Source organism: Kuraishia capsulata, genomic scaffold (assembly GCF_000576695.1).
Source record: "Kuraishia capsulata CBS 1993 genomic scaffold, Kuraishia_capsulata_scaffold_5, whole genome shotgun sequence".
Classification (NCBI taxonomy): Eukaryota; Fungi; Ascomycota; class Pichiomycetes; order Pichiales; family Pichiaceae; genus Kuraishia; species Kuraishia capsulata.
Genome location: NW_019172954.1, coordinates 843,737 through 863,018, shown reverse-complemented (window position 1 = coordinate 863,018; position 19,282 = coordinate 843,737). Strand labels below are relative to the sequence as shown.

At 45.2% G+C, this 19,282-nt stretch overlaps 9 protein-coding genes across 9 annotated transcripts; 1 reads left to right on the top strand and 8 right to left on the bottom strand.

Annotated features, from left to right (window-relative positions):
- Positions 1-225: 225 nt before the first annotated feature.
- On the bottom strand, positions 226-3,861 carry KUCA_T00004445001 (uncharacterized protein; the record flags this gene model as incomplete). The annotated part of the gene is made up of 1 exon (XM_022601180.1): positions 226-3,861. One exon carries the CDS (start codon positions 3,859-3,861, stop codon positions 226-228), a length of 3,636 nt encoding a protein of 1,211 aa, XP_022460452.1.
- Positions 3,862-4,357: 496 nt separating this feature from the next.
- Positions 4,358-5,113, bottom strand: KUCA_T00004444001 (uncharacterized protein; the record flags this gene model as incomplete). Its single annotated transcript, XM_022601179.1, has 2 exons — positions 4,358-5,016; positions 5,089-5,113. The coding sequence occupies 2 exons, from the start codon at positions 5,111-5,113 to the stop codon at positions 4,358-4,360; spliced, it is 684 nt and encodes a 227-aa protein (XP_022460451.1).
- A 226-nt stretch (positions 5,114-5,339) lies between these two features.
- On the top strand, positions 5,340-5,645 carry KUCA_T00004443001 (uncharacterized protein; the record flags this gene model as incomplete). The annotated part of the gene is made up of 1 exon (XM_022601178.1): positions 5,340-5,645. One exon carries the CDS (start codon positions 5,340-5,342, stop codon positions 5,643-5,645), a length of 306 nt encoding a protein of 101 aa, XP_022460450.1.
- A 590-nt stretch (positions 5,646-6,235) lies between these two features.
- KUCA_T00004442001 (uncharacterized protein) lies at positions 6,236-7,918 on the bottom strand (the record flags this gene model as incomplete). The annotated part of the gene is made up of 1 exon (XM_022601177.1): positions 6,236-7,918. The coding sequence occupies one exon, from the start codon at positions 7,916-7,918 to the stop codon at positions 6,236-6,238; it is 1,683 nt and encodes a 560-aa protein (XP_022460449.1).
- An 873-nt stretch (positions 7,919-8,791) lies between these two features.
- Positions 8,792-9,358, bottom strand: KUCA_T00004441001 (uncharacterized protein; the record flags this gene model as incomplete). The annotated part of the gene is made up of 1 exon (XM_022601176.1): positions 8,792-9,358. One exon carries the CDS (start codon positions 9,356-9,358, stop codon positions 8,792-8,794), a length of 567 nt encoding a protein of 188 aa, XP_022460448.1.
- Positions 9,359-9,828: 470 nt separating this feature from the next.
- KUCA_T00004440001 (uncharacterized protein) lies at positions 9,829-10,533 on the bottom strand (the record flags this gene model as incomplete). Its single annotated transcript, XM_022601175.1, has 1 exon — positions 9,829-10,533. One exon carries the CDS (start codon positions 10,531-10,533, stop codon positions 9,829-9,831), a length of 705 nt encoding a protein of 234 aa, XP_022460447.1.
- Positions 10,534-11,438: 905 nt separating this feature from the next.
- On the bottom strand, positions 11,439-14,558 carry KUCA_T00004439001 (uncharacterized protein; the record flags this gene model as incomplete). Its single annotated transcript, XM_022601173.1, has 1 exon — positions 11,439-14,558. The coding sequence occupies one exon, from the start codon at positions 14,556-14,558 to the stop codon at positions 11,439-11,441; it is 3,120 nt and encodes a 1,039-aa protein (XP_022460446.1).
- A 989-nt stretch (positions 14,559-15,547) lies between these two features.
- Positions 15,548-16,126, bottom strand: KUCA_T00004438001 (uncharacterized protein; the record flags this gene model as incomplete). Its single annotated transcript, XM_022601172.1, has 1 exon — positions 15,548-16,126. One exon carries the CDS (start codon positions 16,124-16,126, stop codon positions 15,548-15,550), a length of 579 nt encoding a protein of 192 aa, XP_022460445.1.
- A 1,123-nt stretch (positions 16,127-17,249) lies between these two features.
- KUCA_T00004436001 (uncharacterized protein) lies at positions 17,250-18,752 on the bottom strand (the record flags this gene model as incomplete). The annotated part of the gene is made up of 1 exon (XM_022601171.1): positions 17,250-18,752. One exon carries the CDS (start codon positions 18,750-18,752, stop codon positions 17,250-17,252), a length of 1,503 nt encoding a protein of 500 aa, XP_022460444.1.
- Between the last annotated feature and the right edge of the window lie 530 nt (positions 18,753-19,282).

Genomic DNA, 19,282 nt, shown 5'->3' with positions numbered 1-19,282 from the left:
TGGCCTGGGAAACTGACGGAGGGTCGTGCGCAAAATTGTAGGGCTCACACTACTCAGCTACAGTAGTGTTTTCTCAGAAATGTAGCCGCACATTGCCATTCTAGTCACCATCTACAGTTCAATATTAACAATAAGGAATAATAAATTTATAATATAAACAATTGGCAGAATTGAATCGATAGTCACAGAATACAAAAGCTCGTATATCTGTAATTTTGTTGGCTTTCAATCAGCGTCAAGCGGGTCATTGAACTTTGTAGAGTGAGTCAGATTGTACTTTTTGAGAGTCATCTTGCGACGTCTGTTGATAAATGAAAGGGCAGTGGAGTTCTCATTACTGGAAAGACCAGATATTCCCTCTTTATCCAAATCTCCTTCTTCTATGAGATTATCGTTACCCAGATAAAGGATCTTCATGACGTTTCCAAATGAGCAAATGATCGACTTGTGACCAAATTTGGCAACTGGACCAATAGATTTGATCAAAAGCCCTTGGTCTGTGCCGTTGGGAATCTCGAAAGTTCTGGTCTTTCCTGTTGCAGATAATGTCCAACCCTCCCAGATATCACTGAGGGAGGGAATTTTGGTTGACGATGAGCGGTGCAACTTCCTATTCCTGAGACCAGCCTCTCTTGTGCTGGGTATATCCTCGACGTTCTTCTTTCTAACTCCAATCAACATGTTGAGATCAGTGGTACACCAGCCTTCCACATTGCTGGAACAATACTGGTGTTCCGAAACAGAATCGAAACCAAGACAACGTGTTTCTCTAGGATCACGTTCCACACGTAGGCAGATATTGTTCTTGGCACGGTTATCGATCGAGAACGTGTGCAATACCAACGTTTTTGAATCCTTCTCAATGTATGCTAACGAGAACGACGAAACGGACGCACATCCACAGAATCTGCAATGGTATGGATCCGGATGGAAGACGTTGAAGGTCCCTTTCTTGAACTCGGAAATTTCAAAAGTTTTCATCAAAGTGCCTGTTTGAACGTCAATGAGATCAGCTTTAGTCCCATGAGCACATACGACCATCCCCACAAATGGCACAGTTGCGATCTCCGCAGAAGAATAGTCCTTTTTCTCAACTGATGGTGGAGTTGTTGAGTCGAGACTGGGAGCAGTATGCTTGAAAGCCTGAAACTGCGAATATGATTGGTAATCCATAGAAGATGTTCTAGACAGAGTTGCAGGTGTGGTGAGACTCTTACCAGAATTGTAGCTCTCTTTTTGGATATGTACTTTTCTGATTTTCCACTTGTTGTTGATAACGGTGCCTACAACCAGTGTTCCATCAGCCGTCAGACATACTAGTCTGTCATTAACCCTTGGAGATATCAGTTTTTTGGCACAAACCAGTGGTTGGGATGAGGCATCAAATTTTGTAACAGATCCATCCTCGCAAGAGATCACGTAGATCGTTCCGTCTGGAAGCACAGTGATGAAGTCCTTCTTTGTATTCTCGCTTAGCGCTTTCAGGTTGTTGCTTCTATCGTAAGCAGAATCAATAGACATGGACCTTATTTGCTGGATCATGCTGTTAGTGTCTATGCTCCTGGATTGTCTTTGAGGAGAAAGCGCCTTCTGAGTGTCTGCCTCTTTTGTAGTCTCGTTGATAGTTTCGTTGGACTCAACTGTAGACAGCCTCGAAGGCCTGGAAACTCGCAATCTTCTCGACCCAACCGACGATTTGGTTCTCTTTCTGAAGAAATACTCCAATGCTCGCCCGTTCTTTAATGCGTCAATCTGAATGGTCCAAATCCAGGACATAGTGAGTCTCGACCAGCACTTTAGAACTCCCGATTTGCTCACTATAACAATGAAACCACCTGAATTCGAGAGAATAACATCGATTATGGGCAAAAGCTTACCACTAACAGGCAATTGAGAGGGCATGGGCAGTGGCAAGCTTAGTGGGGACCAAACCAAAACTTTGTGGTCCATCCCCACAGTCACCACGAAAGGACACGAAGAGGTGGAAATCCTCACTATATCGAGGAAATGACCACGGGTAAGCTCCTTACTTTGAAAACATGCCCTTCCATTGGAATCTAGAACTCCCTCCTCCTCCTGATCTTCTTGGAGTTGACTGATGTCTTTCTTATCCAAAGAGTACTTCATGATGATGACTGCAGTGGACAGGATAAAAATCAAACACGCGGCAAACTCCAGAACATAGTAGATATCGTAATTGTAGACTGTTGATAAGTCAAATGCAACAGAGCCGCTCAGAGAACTTGAGTAAGCAATTACCACCGGTTCAGAGACGGATAGCGCTATTGTTTTCCTATCGAAAAACTTGAGCATTTCGTACGCATGTGCTTTCTTAGACAGAAAATACGGCACATAACGTGTGGTGCATGGGATTTTCTTCGTGGTATCCTCAAAAGCATACTGGAATCCCGAGGGGATCAAATTAACAGAAGACGAATCCACCACCTCACGTCCCATCCAGGTAATATTGGCAAAAAGCAAAAACAGCGCGCAAACAACAGAACCTGTCACCGTCGTAGTTAAAGGAAGCTGGGCCCTCCCTATGTAGGTTTCCATCGCACGCTTGACCGAATCCAATTTCGATCTCTGGAGCAAAGTCTTGGGAGGTTTGTGGTTACTTTGCTCTTGAATCAGGTCCTCCAACTCCATCCTCCTCATGTCTATGTACAGTACACTCGTGAAGTAAGTCAAGTGCATGAAGTGGTCAATAAGGATAGCGAGAGAGGCAAAGAGACAGAATTGCAGTGTCGACTTTCCAGCTCCTATAAACAAAGGCACCAGACCCAGGAGAAGAAAAGCATCCACCACTACAATTATAGTGGAGAGATAGCTCTGCGTGATGAAGGCATCCACAAATCTCCTGTTCATGGGCAGATCTTCCGAGGTCTGGGAAACAGCATTGATCAGACGAAACATGTTCTCCAATCCAACAATTATGACCACAAAAGCCAATATCTGCATCGGAACCTCCATTAGATCCAATTCTGTAAAAAAATAGGATGTAATTGTTGCTGAAGAAAGCAGTGAAAGTGCTATCTCCACGACAAAAGCCACAAGTAAACCAACTCTGGATTTGACCGACTGGACGTTCGAAATGGACATGACCACATAAATTATCACAAGAAGATAGGAAATGTTGCAAAGCGTGAACCCGAAATATGCAAACGGTATGTACTTGAACTCGTAAATACGATTGGAAGAGGAACTGGGCGTCAGCAACGTGAACTTTTGAGATTGAAATTTGGAGACGTTTTCATCCCATTGGGATCCTATCTTGGATCCTTTCTCAAATATCAACGATATTTTAAGAGCTTCAGCACTGATAACAACACCATCAACCCGCACTATCCCAGCGAGGATCCCGTCATGCTCGAGGTGCGAGTTATCGTGTTTTTGGACAGTTCTTAGAAGGTTCTGACTGCTGTTCAACACATCTAGGTCATTATTCCAGAATTCAAAGACACTATGCAACAGCCCCTGGTTAAGATCTATGCCTTCCAGTAGACTTGTTTGAACTTCGAGAGAATCCATCAGAAACTTCTTTGTTAGGGCGTATCCCTCCTGCGGTATCGTTTCGAGGCTCGGCTGTATCCACACCTGTCTCGATTCGAACCCAAAGTCAGTCGAGTTATTCAAAGCTAACACATCGACAAGGTTAGATGTAGACGCGGTTGAGGAGTGCGGTATCTGCGACACGAACGAGTAAAGCGCAGGATAGGATATCACAAAGACTATCGAGGCTGGCCACAGTATGAACTTCGATTGTTGTCTGGTTATGAGCAGCACCAAAGATGTGTACCAAGACAACAATTTGCCTTGGTATTGACGGAAAAGACCTGTTAAATCCAAGTTTGAATCCATTGTTCAAGCAAACAAGGTGGTGCAAAGAGTGAAGCTTGTTCGGAAATGATGTATGATATGTAGAGGGGCTGCAAAACCAGGTGGAAGATGTAAGAAAAAAAATAAAATTGTCGGGATACAAGGAGCCGCGTGACCGCGAACAAATTGACGTAATACACAAGGAAGAAACAACGCTTTGGTGTGGGAAGTGTTCATCAGATGGTTCAATTGTGACAGGGCCTTAAGGACTGGTGATGCTTCTAACCTGAGAAATGGCTTTCTGGGTCGGGTAACCACGCCGCACACATGCATACGCCAAAAGGGTGATGTCACCTAGCCTTTTCGGGTAAAAAAATCTATAGAGAGATCTCCACAATCGTGTTACATTGAATATCTACAATTATCTTGAGAAAGGATCCGTTGGACGGGATATGTTGTGACACATGGTTGATCATAGACGTAACTCAGTCGCCTAGCTAAGTACTTGTTGCGCGTAGTTGAATCTCTAAATAGTCGCTCATTTGAAACCAAGAGCACAAATGTTAAGCCTGTTCATCTGGCCAATTAAGTCTGCAGCCTTGTTATCAAGGACACCATTGGCATATTCATCTCTGGAAGTCTGGTCAAGGTACTGTTGTACCTGTGCGATTCTGGCATAACCTTCAGAGCAAAATTTCAGTTGGATTTTCACAAGGGCCTCGAAAGAAGGATCGAAATATGGCACTCTTATGTCAACCAGCTGTGGTAGTTCCGCCTTCAATTGGTTGTTTAAATCATCAAAAATACCCTTAGCACGGGCAAGCTCTGTTTCAGCACGAGGCAACTTGGAGGCGTCTTTAGCAGGCTTGTCGATCAGCCTTCTGACCTTTGATTTAGCCTGTTCGTAATCGACCTTCTTGTGAGCTCTTTTCTTTATCGCCTCGGCAATTTCGTCAAAGTACTGACAAAACTTGCCGATTGGGTCAAGAACAGTCTCTCTGAAAGGGCCATCAAGCTGCTTGACAGTCTCCTGGTCGAACTCTTGAATGACCTGAAGATAGTAGCCCCCTAGGTTGTTATAAGCGCCGTTGTTTTGGTTGTCTTCATAAAGGTTGGAAATAACTTCAGCAATTGCACTTTGAGAAGCGGTAACAGCACGGATAGAATCGAGGTATCCCTTGGTTTCTTTCTCAAGTGCTTGGCCCGACTTTTCGAGTCTAAAGAGAGGTTAGCAGCAGTTCGTTGCCAGAGATACGACAATATACTTACGTCTTGTATCTTCTTTCTTCAACATCATAATCCTTGTCCAAGACCTTATCGGCGGACTTCACAACAACCTAAAGAGGTTAGAGTTGTTTCTGATAAACCTGATTGAATGAGGTGATTGAGTTTGAATCTGGAGCATGAATAAGCTAATGTCAAGTGGCTGAGTCTTTGGTAAATGATTTCTGTATTTCAGACAGTATAAGAACCCCCATCAATTGTGGTATGGTTGTCAGAACTCGAATGCCATAATTATCATGCCAATTCCCATAACCGCGTTAACCGCGCAACTCAAACCCTCATCTCACAACCAAAAAATACTCACAGAATTGGCGGTTCTGTTCAACGCCTTCTTGAACCCATCCCAGGACATGATTGCACACCAATCGAAATATTACCGAACAATCCAACGAAAAGAGACGCTAATAAACCGAATTATCGCCTCAATTGAAACAATAGAGTCAGTGTTGAAAAAGGACGTCAAGAGCGAATTTATAATCAGCTTCAGTGACCAAGTCTCAGGGGAAAAGGATTCGATGCTTGTCGGTTTGGACGTCACGTGATTCTGACTGAGAGAGATAAAGAAGGCAACCCGAGGCGTATGAGAACTCGATCAGATCGCGAAGAGTATACATTGAAATGAGATGAAAAAGAGAGAGACTTGTTCACACTAATCACCACGTTTTTAGGAGTATATAAATGTACTCGCAGAGCGATACTGGAGATATTCTTGGCTACCCAAAAGGGTATCTCGTATTCGTACCTGCCAGCCTTGAAAGACCGAAACTTAATGGTCATCACTATTCATTAACACGGGTCCAATTTCCATTCCCAATACCTATCTTAAATATCCAATTATGTTCAAATATATATCCATCATTTCATTTTTCAATGCAAGATCCTTGCGGAATCCGATAATCCTCGTTCCACACTAATTCGTGTCTATCTCCAAAAGTCCACCTTCATATGCTTCCTTATATGCTTCTTTGCATGCGTTTTTCATTGTCCCTTAATATGCTTCTTACCCTCTCATTATAGGCCTCGTGCCTAGTTCTTTTCTCTCTCAAAATGCCATTAACCAGCTCATCATCATTCTCTTATGCATTCTTCGTTCCCTAATCATTACTACTGTACACTACTTATTTTTCCTCCTTCACTCCAACTCCTTTCCAGCCTCACCAGACTCACACACCTTAATCTCCCTCACCCACTCGCTGTTCAGAATTTGCAGCGCTGTGATTCTTCTCGCTGGAACTGGATCCAAAATCGAGTATATCACGTTTCTACACCGCGCTCTCTTCAAAAGCTCGATTGGTTCGTAGCCCTTAGCGTCCTTGCGCTTCTGCAGATAACCTGCATAAAACTCGTCTTCAACATTGGCGAGCTTCCACAATTGTCTTCCTGTACGCATTGCCATGTAAATCACACCACAGGCCCAGACATCCACTGGTCTGGGGTCAAACTGAGGCGTGGTGTACTCCTCAGGCGCGATATAAGGGGACGATCCACATATGCCTCCACTGAGCTGAATATCATCTTCCCAGGCCATCTTGAAACATTCACCGTTACCGAAATCTGTGATCTTGATGTTTCCGCTGGATGTCAGCAAAATGTTTTCTGGTTTCAAATCCCTGTGTGCAACTCCCATCTCGTGCATGTAGTTGACACCTCTCAGAATCTGCTTGAAAAAGCAGTCTGCTTCCGCATATTCGAGCTTCCCGCTGGCAATGATCAAGGAATACAGATCACCTCCTTCACAGAACTCCATCACTTCACAGTAATCGCCCTTTGCGTCCTGCAAAAGGTCCAAAGTATGGATGATGTTCACGTGCTGCAGCGACGAGGAGATGCAGAACTCTGAAGTGAGTCTCCGCGAGTACTTCTTGTCGGTTTCCTGGGGCTTTCTTCTGAACTCCTTCACAGCATATAGCTTCTCAGTTCCTTGTATCTTCTTGTGGGATATTCTTACCACGCCGAAGGCACCACGCCCAATCACTTCCTGACACCTTCCGTACTTGTCCACGAACGAGCGCGAGTCTGAAGACGTACTCTGCAGTGTCGTCATATCAGGAGCAGCTACCTGAGTTAGGAAGACGGGCTGTCCATTAGGATAAGCCGTGATATCACCTCTTTTGACCTGACCGATCAGACCAGAGATCAAAGTTGGGGGCTTATGGACCGGGGTCCCTCCTTCCTCGGGGATAACAGAAGAGAGGAGATTAGGAACAGCTGAAATGGCCTCACTCCGCAATTTCTTGGCTCCCAAGAGGTCCTTCAGCATGTTCCCCAGCTTTTCCTGTCTCTTTGCGTGCTTAAGATGGTGCTCGTGGGAGCCATCTTCTTTCATCAAAAACCGCAGTTGCATCACCGGACTGCCCATCTTGTTAGTGGAGATCACTGAGCTTGATCTTGAGAGCGATGCTGTGGACTGTGATGGGGTATCTATGTGCAGAGAGGGCACATGCGAAGGAGCCTGGATGCCATTTATGGCCGGAGAACCCTTCAAACTGAGCAGGTTCATGGCAGCTATATTGGTCGTAGAAGGCGAAGGCTTTCTCTCGGCTGAGGCAGCATTGCCGTTGGGCTTTCTAAAGGAAGGCTGCCTTGATGGCTTCGCAGATCCAGTTGGGGTCGAGGGCCTCAACAGCGGCGATTCTCGAGGCGATCTCGATTTGACATCAAGAACCAGCGAGGTGGTGGAACTGTTGCTAGAACTGGCATGCTGCAGAGGCGAGGACGAGTCGGAGGGAGTCTCCTTATGGTCCACTCCAAACAGACGGCCTATCTTAGAGATGGTGGACTTTCTAGGTCTCTGAGCCACGGTATTTTCCCCCATCCTTAACACTAGTACTTAGAAAGACTCCGAGTAAATCCACACGACTTCACACAAAAAAACCAGCAAAGAAAGGCACAAACACCAGTATAGACAGCAAGCCTAACACCGTGTAAAAGTGCAGGCTTTGAAAAACAAACTTCACGTTCTTCGAACGAGTTTCTTCTCGGCAAGTAAAAAGTTCACAGGCCTTTGATGGTGTAACGTTCGAGACAGCGGCAGTAATTGGAGTTGTTTTTCTCTTGTGGTTTGGAAGTGGTGGGAAAAAAATAGACAGAAGGGCGGTGCCAGAAAAAAAAGATAGACAAGGCCACACAGCCCTCTGCCCTCTGCTCTGCCACTGACACTGCCACACAAAGTGACACACAGCTAGATTAGCAGAAGCGGTAGACCGTGCAAAAGAGTGTGACCAAGTCAGGTGAATCGGCAAGTTTACGCGTGATATTTAAATGTGTGGAATATTCTAGCAGATAGTCACTCTAAATCAGTATACTGAATTAAAATTCGGTGGCGTTGGCTGAGTTGGGGCAGTGGTAGCAAATGCTGTGACGGCTAAACTGAGTTAGGAGACGTCAGAGTACACAGTGTGGCGCGTTGGAGTGATGCTCAGTGCCGGGGGGATTCGGACAAATTTGGAAGATCTCGAAGATTTTCAGGGCCAAACACCCCGGCCACAGAGGTTACATTGCACAGAACGAGCCGACCGGGCCAAAAAAAGCCACGGAATTGGTTTCTGTTCAGAGCCGTTGCTTGCCGGAGCCCAAAAAGGGCATGGGAGGCGCACTACTTAGGTTTCAAATGGCCGAATAAGGCAATTGTACGCGGATCGTGACATCGAGGAATTGAATTTGAAACTACTAAACAAGCAGTGATTTTTCACCCTACCGTCGTGATCTCCATCTTCTCCAGTACCAGGCCGGTTTTGAAGGAAGAAAAAATGTAGTTCTTGTCTTCGAATACCCGCATCACCACTGCCTTCAAATGCGTCCTGCTTTTCATGCGATCGTCGATCCTGTAGAATGTCATCTTGATCCGCACGAGAATTCGACTTGCAGACTCCTGCATTTGCACCAATACCTGACAGCATCTTGGAGACCTCTCTAACAGATTCAATTCCTGGGTGATATTGTTGGCATTGAATTTTCCTGAGATCGGAACCAGATTCCGGTTTCGGAAATACTCGACGAAGTTGATCTTGATCTCTTCGTGGAGTCTCTCAGTAGAACCCTTTAGCTTATCAAGTTTCTGGATCTCCTTTGCAAGAAGCATTCTCTGGCCACGGCTGAATTCTAAACTCCATCCTTTGCGGCTGCTGCTCCTTTCACGACGAGATTTCAAGGTTCGAGTCCTGGACTCAAGCGGGAACCTCTCTCCAAACGTAACCACCATGCTCACTGGGATCAGCAGTACCGGCTCTCCGTCCACCACAAACATGTTAATCATACCTCAGTAAAACCACTTTTCAAGAGATAGAACCGATAGTGTCTTCCAGATCAAGAACAACAAACAACAACAGGGTTAGCGAAGTTTGGTTATTTACTCTACTCCCTGAAAGTTAGATCTGTCACTTTTGGCGGGGTTGGCTAATTAAGGTTTCGGACCAGCAGCCTTTTGGCTGTAACTGATATGTTCGAACTTTACAGGGATTTGTCCAAAAATTACCCAATTAAGTGATTTTCATTATTCGTTGCTCGTTACATGAAGAGTTTTGGAAATTTACCAAAACGGGTGCGCCAAAGCGGGCTATGACTTGGGGGTTTATACAAATCTGTGCTCTCTGATAGAGAGGGTGATAAGTCTGGATTTACCCGATGACAAGTTAGTTGATCCCGAGCTTCATCTCAGCAAGTAAGTCTCATTCAGAGATCGTCATCCGCTTTGCTTTTGTTTTCTATGTCACCATCAACCCTCCTTCAGCTCTCGTCTTCATCCTCCTCAGGAATCCCACCAAGACTAGATTTCTCGTCCATGTCATCGCTGGTGGCCTGGGTGTCCTCTGAAATTTTTGTGAACAGAGTTTCAGGAACAGACAACACCGTGTCGTCGTATCTGTAGCTGTATCCATCATCATCTTCGTATATCACGTCCTCGTTATCCATCATTTTAGTGGAAGATTTGGCAGGCATCGGCCCTGGCACAGATATCTGGGACCTCCGTTCAATAATAAAGCTTTCTAGCCCAAATTTCTGTACTCCATGCTCAACTTTCTTCTCTTCATCGTGGAACCATCTAACCACGACTTTCACAATACTGATCACTCCAACAGCATCCAAAATCGCATAGACGGTTTTGCGCACCGGTATCAACGGGATATTTTTGAAGTTCAATACTAACCGGGTAGCCACCATCAAAAGCCCAGCAAAAAGACCGAGGACAATCCCAAAAATGATTGAAACGTTGATAAAAAGATAGAGTGCTTTAATGAGGTCCCAGCTATCTCCATCGAAAGACACCGGCGTGAAACCAAAAATTCGCATGGTCGTCTTCACAGGCATCATAAGACCATGACTCAGTACTGCAATAGATGTGATGGCTGGCTGAAGAAACAAAAAGTGTAGGAACGATAGCAGCCATGCTATCGAGGAAACGGCAAACCATAATGGGGCAAGCAACTCCATTGAATTGCCGTCCTGGAGAAATAAATGCCTGCAATCAGGATGGTATCAAGTGATGGAGTCCAATAAAAATACCTATATCAATTAATTTATTGCGGCTGGCATAACGCATTTGCGAACACCTAATTCTGTTGGTGATAATAATCTGTTTGAGACACCGGAGCGCGCCGCAACAGACTTGGCAAACACACTACTCATACACAGTAATTTTTTTTTTCACACCGACAATTCTTTCTCTTTCCCTCTTTTCCCTTTTCTCTTCTTATGAATCTGCACAGATTTGCATGATACAGGGAGTTTAGTCACTCAGAGGCAATCATATAGGTCATTGGGATATCGCATGAGAAATCCACATGAGCTGTGCTGAGTGCCATTGTTTGGGTAACCTTCCTTATCCTCGTGGTTAGACTCGTTCTAATCTTCAATCTAATAACACTCCTGTTTCTGCCTCATATTCTGTTCGTTCCATCGAATTATGGGTTCTAATTATGGAGAAGATAAAGCCAAACGTCTGATTCTTTTGATTTGATACTTCGATTGCATCCTGGAGGTTTGGATCGTGTGATGCGTATTGGCTTTTGATTCCTTACCTGGTTCTTGGGATCGCCTCCTTTACCTCACTACATTTCCACCTAATAACAAACTGTAGAAGCTTCTGAGAACACTTGTATGATATTTTCTGTCGTTCACCACCTCTTGATGTTATCATACTGAACTCATGATTTTTCAAAGTTGTTAGAGATTTTGGTGCCCTGCTTGAGACCTCTACATCTCCCAGGCTTACTACCTTTTGGAACTGTGGACCAACCAGGTCATATCTACTTCAAGATCCCAACTCTCTCATATATGAATATACTTCATGATCATTCTTGACTTTATAAAAACTCACGTATGTAGTGTGGATGTGATCAGGATTGGAAAACATCGTTAAGGAAAGCATCCTCCTCAGCCAAATGCATGCTCTTAGAACCAGCAGCAACCGAGGCAGATGGGTCACGACCAGCATATCTAAAGTCGGCATCCTTGTAGTTGTCTGTTTGTTTCAGGACAGTGGAGATTCTTGGTTGAACATAAGAGAAAGCACCCATGTTCAATGGCTCTTCCTGGCACCAAACAATGTCCTTCAGGTTAGGGAAAGAGTTGAACGATTCGCGCAGCTGTTCGAATGGGAATGGGTGCAGTTGTTCCACCTTGATGAAAGCAGTAGTCTTGTCTTCCAGCGAGGCACGCTTCTTGTGCAAGGCAGTGTAAACTTGACCGGAACACAGGACAAGGCGCTCGATTCCCTCCCTCTCGTTGATTGACTTTCCGAGCTCAACATCCTCGATGATCCATTGGAAGTGCGAATCACCGACAAACTCATCCAAGCTGGATCTAGCCAATGGGTGACGCAGCAAAGACTTGGAGAAGAACATAATCAAAGGCTTTCTGAATTGACGGTGCATTTGACGTCTCAAGAGATGAAATATGGAGGCTGGAGTGGATGGGTAGGCGACTTGCATATTACAGTCCTGGTGTTGACGGTCCAACTTCTCTGGAGATGGGAAGAATCTTGGATCCTCGTTACAGAGCAGCAGGTATCTTTCCAAACGGCCCGAGGAATGTTCAGGACCTTGACCGTCGTAACCATGAGGCAGAGACAAAACAAGGCCGGAACGTTGCTTCCACTTAGACTCACCAGCACTAATGAACTGGTCAACAATGACCTGGGCAGTGTTGGCAAAGTCTCCGAATTGGGCCTCCCACATGACCAAGGCATCTGGCGAAGTCAAAGAGTATCCGTATTCGAAACCCATGACACCATACTCAGAAAGGGAAGAGTTGGAGATGTCAAAAGCACCCTGTTCCGTGGAAAGGTTTTTCAGAGGAGTGTAAGTGGCCTCAGACTGTTGGTCGTGCAAAACAGCGTGACGTTGCGAGAAAGTACCTCTCTCAACATCTTGTCCGGAGACTCTAACGTGGTAACCTTCCATAGCCAACGAACCAAAAGCAAGAGCCTCACCGGTGGACATGTCGATTCCAGAACCAGAATCGATAGCCTTCCATCTGGCGCCCAAAATACGCTTGAGGTTACGGTGCACCTCGAAGTTCTCGGGCCATGAAGAAATGGACTTACCAATGTGCTTAGCAGTGTCAACGTCAATGGCAGTTGGAAGATGAGGCAAAACCTCGGTGGCCAACTCCTTTGGCGACTTAAAGCCTTCCCATGGAGTAGTCAACCACTCTCTGGAGGTTGGCTTATACTCCTTGGATTTGCCAAAAGACTCCTCCAATGTGTCCCAAACCCATTTCTTGTGCTCGTCAATGTCCTCCTTGGTGAAGGAACCCTCTTCCAGAAGCTTTTCAACGTAGATATCCAAAACCTGCTTCTTCTCAGCAATCTTCTGGTACATCAGAGGCTGGGTGAAAGATGGCTGGTCAGTCTCATTGTGACCGTATTTACGGTATCCCACAACATCGAGAATGACATCAGAGTGGAAAGTAGCCCTCCACTCGGCAGCGAGGTTGAACATGTAGATAACGCTTTCGACGTCATCAGCATTCACGTGGAAGATAGGTGCCTCTATAGACTTGGCAATATCCGATGGGTATGGAGTGGAACGCGCAAACCTTGGATCAGTGGTGAAACCAATCTGGTTATTCACAATCACGTGGACGGTACCACCAGTGGAGTATGCTGGCAGATGTGAGAAACCCATGGTCTCGTAGACAACACCTTGGGCTGCGAAAGCAGCATCACCGTGCAAAAGGATACCCATGGCCTTCTTGAACTCACCGACGTCGTTCTTGTAGTGCTGAACAGCACGAGCTCTACCGAGAACGACAGGGTCCTCAGCCTCCAAATGGGATGGGTTGGCAACCAACGAAAGGTTGACAGTCTTACCGGAAGTTGTTGGACGAACGTAGTTCATACCCAAATGGTACTTGACATCACCAGAACCTTCGTCAAACTCTTTGGAACCAGTGAACTCGGAGAAGATAGACTCATTTGGCTTTCTAACAACGTTCGAAAGCATGTTCAATCTACCACGATGTGGCATACCGATGATGATATCTTCAATACCGAGATCAACAGAGGTGTCGATCAAAGACTTCATACCAGGAACAACGGACTCAGCACCTTCCATACCAAATCTCTTGTCGTTTGGAAACTTGGTGGACAGGAAGTTCTCGAAAGAACAAGACCAGATAACTCTGTCCAAAATCTGTCTTTTTTGGTCAACCGAGAACTGGTAAGGTTGTGGGATCTCGATTCTCTCTCTGAGCCAGTCACATTTCTCTCTGGAAGGAATGTGGACATACTCAATACCGTATGTGGAGCAGTAGATCTTCTCGCAGGTGTCGATGATTTCCTTCAAGGTCATTGTGGTCTTGCCGTTAATAGCAAAACGGGGCAAAATTCCCGGACCAAGAGTGAGCTCTCTGCCAAGGTCAGCCTCGGTGAATCCGTAGTACTCCAAAGAGAGCTCTTTGGGCAAAGGCTTAGACTTGTCGTCACCATAGGAGATTCCCAAAGGATCTATATGGGCCTTCAAGTGACCTCTGACTTGGTATGCACGGACCAGAAGCTGAGCCTTCATGTGAGTCAAAACGTCCTCGTTCATCCCTGGGGGAGTCTGGGTCAATTGTGGGATTCCTCCAGCTGGCTGGGGAACCAGTGTTGGGGGAGCAACAAAGGCGCTGGCAGGACTGATGCTGGCATTGTCCATGTTCTTGAAGTAAGCATCCCACGAAACATGGACGGACTTGGGGTCCTGTTTCCAGGCCTGGTACATCTCATCTATGTAATTTGCGTTGTTTGTCTGCAGAAACGAATCAAATCCCGTAGCTAACGACCTTGTTGTCATTTGCGGGAACCTGGAAGCCGGTCTGAAGACATGGCGCCTTGCTGTGAAATTTAAAGCTCTCAACATTGCTGGGCGAGGTCTGCTGGGTTGTTCAGTTGAATTCGAAGAAATCAAAAAAACCTGAAGCTGGATCAGAAAGAACTCGAGACTGCAGCCAACAAGACACCTTCGATATATCATCGGTCCCCCATACAAAAATTTGAGCCCTTTTTGGGTGATGAACTCCCTGGTGGGGGTCGTGCGCCAACTCCGGGACCAGTTGGCAACATTGCGGTTTACTGCGGTAATTACGGGTAAATTTACGGGAATTTTTGGACATAGCAAGTAGTATATTTCCCAGGATGGTAAATCTCATTTACTGGCCAGTTTTGAGCCCTCAAGCACGAAAACTACCGCCAAACAGCTAGGAAAGGCTGGTTCCGACCACGGTTCCGGGACATAGTCATCGCGAATTTCGCAAAGTTGATTGGCCACGCAGTCCCGCAAGTCCGGCTGGTGGAATTCTACTGCCGTGTTAAATATCTCACAGTTCTTAGTGAGAAGACGGAAATTAGAGGAGGAAATTGTATAATGTTTTTTGTCTTGAAAATTTTGTTCTTAGACTGGAAGATTTGAATTTATAAGCAAATCTGAAGGCTGGAGTTCAGCAGTTTTTTATGTTGCATAGACTGAAATGTGTCTTCGGTTTAATTGTACGCATTGAGAGGTTGACAATTCGACAATTTGACACAAAGCTGTAGGTGACATACAGAAAAGCCCGGCGCATGCCAGTTTGACCCGTAGACCAGAGACAACTTTGAAAACAGAAATCAAGAGAACCTGAAAATTCGAATATCCGGATTTTGAAATATGCAAAGAGAGTTTTGTTAGCAGTCTCGGGCAATCGAGACTTGCAATTGAAATAGATATCAATTCAATAGCACTGCTAAACTTACTCTCTTACATCTACTTGGGAGAAGACACATTTACTAGCATAATCGTAGTTGGCTCTTTATTTTCACGAGCTCGGTAACGATTTGCGGGACGGCAAACAGGCCATGTTGGACTTTTGCATGAAATTTGCCATTTTCATTGACAAAAGCCAACAATGATCACCATTCACCTTTGATCATAGAATGACACCGAAGTTGATATAAACCCCCTATAAAAAAACAACAGCAGCTTTACCATTAGGCAGCTTCCTCCTCAATAGTACCCTTCTCGGAAACGTAGATACCATCCAAGAACTTTCTGATATCCTTGTTTCTGACACGGCAGATCTGCTGAACATCGGCACAGGTCTGGGAAACGTTCTCCAAAGAGTTACCGTAGACGGTCAACTCATCCTTCTGGTTGGCAGAAAGCTCAGCTGTGGTACCTTCCTGAACAAGTACCTTTCTAACTCTCTTCTCACCCAAGAAGTTTCTGATCTCGACGTAGGTCTTAGAGTCCTCATTGATGATGTTCACGTTGATTGGGAAATGGGCGTAGACGAATCTCATCTTGTACTTGAAGCCGAGGGTAACACCCTTGATCAAGTTGGCGATCAAAGACTTGACGGTTCTCAAGGTAGCAACATGCTTTCTGTCACCGTTGTGGACAGTGATCTTGATCAAAGAGTCGGAGACCTTCGAGAAAGTAACGTCAATGTGTCTCAAGTTCTTCGACAATTTGCCTCTTGGACCAGTGACAGTAACTTCTCTGGCCTTAATGTTAACAGTAACACCGGCTGGGATCTCCAGGGTTTCGTCGGATTTGACGTACTTCATTGCGCTATGTGTTGTGGAAAAGTCTTGGTATACTGTAGAGGAAGAGGAAGAAGCAAAGTGTGAAGTCTACCAAAAAGTTTTTCACTTGTGCGTGCGATGTGCAGTTGTCATACCGGTACCTGAATTACGCAATCAGCGAAATGTTAGCTGTTTCTACAAATTCAGCTAGCTCGACCAGTCACAGTTGCTCATTAAAAATATAATTAAAAGTTTATCTTTTGTAAAGTCTCGTGAGGATAAAAATGCAAAAAATAAATCTATATGGACGAGGCCGGAGTCGAACCGGCGACCTCTTGCATGCGAAGCAATTGCGCTACCACTGCGCCACACGCCCAATAAATCTCCCAATTTTGAGCTTGAAGATCCCATACCCAGCTGATTGAGACTACTCCTTGTGGTGCACGACGTGCCTTAGTAGCGAGTATTTGAGGATGGAAGAACATCCCAAAGAGAATTGATTTGAAGTGAGCAATGTGGCACTGCAAATTTTTCTTTGAATTAACAGATGTGGTGGTTTCACTTGTCAGTGGGTGAATCGGCAAGTCAGCCTCGCAAGCCAACATTTGCAAACTTGTTGGCCCAATTCTTCTGGAATTTGGATACATCTGAATTTGGCTTGAACAACTGTTGAGTTTCCATTCAATTACGGTCAGCTTTTTCATGATAAACATACCGAACCACGAGTGCACGTACCATGTTGCGCCATCTTGTACCATGTTCTTTCTTACCTGCCAAACAATACTTCGGTTGAGTGCATCATGTAGACACTCGGATCAGCCCACAATGCCATCCTATACAACAGAGCTCGGAATAGAGGTCAAACAACTCAAATCGTTGGATTTTGAAAGTGTGTGAAGATCGAGCAAGAGCGAAAGTCTGACTAGTAGTCGTGTATCACGTAATAGATCTATGGCTCAGTATATTGAGGAAATGCGCATCTCTTCTTTATAAAGGGCGTTTGGTCTAGTGGTATGATTCTCGCTTTGGGTGCGAGAGGCCCTGGGTTCGATTCCCAGAATGCCCCATTTGTTTTTTTTTGCATTTATGGCAAGTGACATCCATGAAAATTGCGATTGAATCGTTTAAAGGAGTATATAGATAAGCCGTACAAGAGAGAACATGATCATTCAAACATGAAGCTCACTGCGAACAGCGACAGCGATGCAGTCCCTATGAAGACGACGAAAGACTTGACCCAAGTCAATAAGCGTCTCTTTACAGCCAGAGATCTCTGAAAGACCAAAAACTCCTTGGGTCCACCCCCGCCAATGAGCTTCCAGCCTCTACGCTGGAGTCGGCTGACCCTTTTCATAAACTTCTCCGGATGCTTCATCTTTCCAAAGATGGTGAACATATCTTCCGGGAGTGAGTCGTTTCCCAATGGGTTATCCTGGGTGACAATCTTTTTCCTGCCAACCAGAATGAGAAACTCCTTTCTCCCAGATGGTGTATTTGGAAACAAAAGGTCAGCACGTGCAAATGCACCGACAGACCGCACATCTTTGATTGGAATCAAAGTCTTTGGAATACACCTCGGGGTGAAAAAATTGCCCTCTTCTAAAAGACGAGGGTAGCTCTGCGACTTTGATCTGCTCCACTCGAACGCATTTTGCTGTCTAAAACGGTCTTCTTTCTTGATCTCGTGGTCTTTCTGTGTTGACTTGAGAAACTCCTGGAAGTCGTCGAGGGTTTCCTGACTTCTGAAAGAAGCTCCAGCATCAGCTCCCAGCTCAGATGTGATCGGCTTCTTATAGGTAGCCCTTATTCTTTCTGCATTTATATCTGAAAGGTCCTCCTGCAGATCCGAACGTTTGACCTTTGGCACAATCTGCGCCTGCAGATATTCCATGGTATCAGACAAGTGAAGTTCTTTGCTTCTGGGAGATTTGGAAGCTTCTGGTAATGAGGTGGAAAGTACATCTTTGAATAGAATATTGCCATGATCATCTGCTAGTGTTTTGGGAGTCGTCTCGGCCACTGTGTTGTTCAAGAGCTGCTCAAGTCTTTCTTCTGTGTTATATTTGAATGATGTTTCACTTTCAGCGCTGACTGGGGGTGCAAAATCGTCTTTATCCCGTAGGAATTTCTCCGGGACTTCCTTCTCAGGGACTTTCTTCTCAAAAGGGCTTCCCGTCAAGCGCGCCTCTGCCAAATACCTGAATAGACTGAGATCCTGTTTCAAAAGCGTGCAAAAAGTAGATATTGATCGCAAGGACGGTTTCTTGCTGTGCAACGAAGGCTTGCCAAAATGACTAACGATCTTGAACCTATTGAGCAGATCAGATTGGTCTTTCTTAGACAACCGTTGCACATCAACCTTACTGCTTGCCAAAAACGACTTCAAGAGTCTGATCTCGTCCGGATAATTACGCTCAAAGAGCTGAAATGATGACGTGCCTTTGCTGTCGTCTTTCGGTAAAGCTTTCTTCAGTTTCCCATTCTGCACAGAGGCAGTCTTGGCATGTCCTGGGAAGTTGATACCACCAGCTTCAAGACCATGATCCGGTATCGTGCTTGCAGGCCGAACACCATTGTAGTTCCTAGAGCATGCCACTTCAACTCTGGAGATCAACCGTGGAAAACCCACCGAAAACAGCGGACGCGGAGCTGAGCGTAATGATCTCATGAGTAGGTGATGGCTATAATGCAGATATAGCTCCACGCGACATACAGGCTTTTTAGATGTAAATGGTTGACCAACGGGGTTCCAATGAGGAAAAATATACTCTGCCAAAATGTCAGATCAAAGAACCGAAGAGAATGGCTTTTGTATCCGGGGTTGTATAGGTGCTTAACAACGTTGCCTTCATATTTGGCCCCCTCAGAAGCCCCCAGCCGATACGGCTTTGGGTTTGTGCACACCTCTGGAGATCGAGTTGGATTTTGGGGAATGTGGAGACTGCATTATCTGTTTGAATTTTGAAGTTTTTGAACTGAAACTAAATTTAATCGCTTCAGCTATATTGATGAATATTTCTGTGAAAAAATTGACCATTTATATAGTAGATATTAACAAAATAGTGGTAGTCAGTGGATTATAGATGGCTGAAATCGGGGTTTAAATAGCGATGTGTGCATGGGACGTACATATACCATCATATGGCATTCAGAAAAATGAGTATCTCCGTCATTTTGGCAAATTATGAGTTTGTGTCA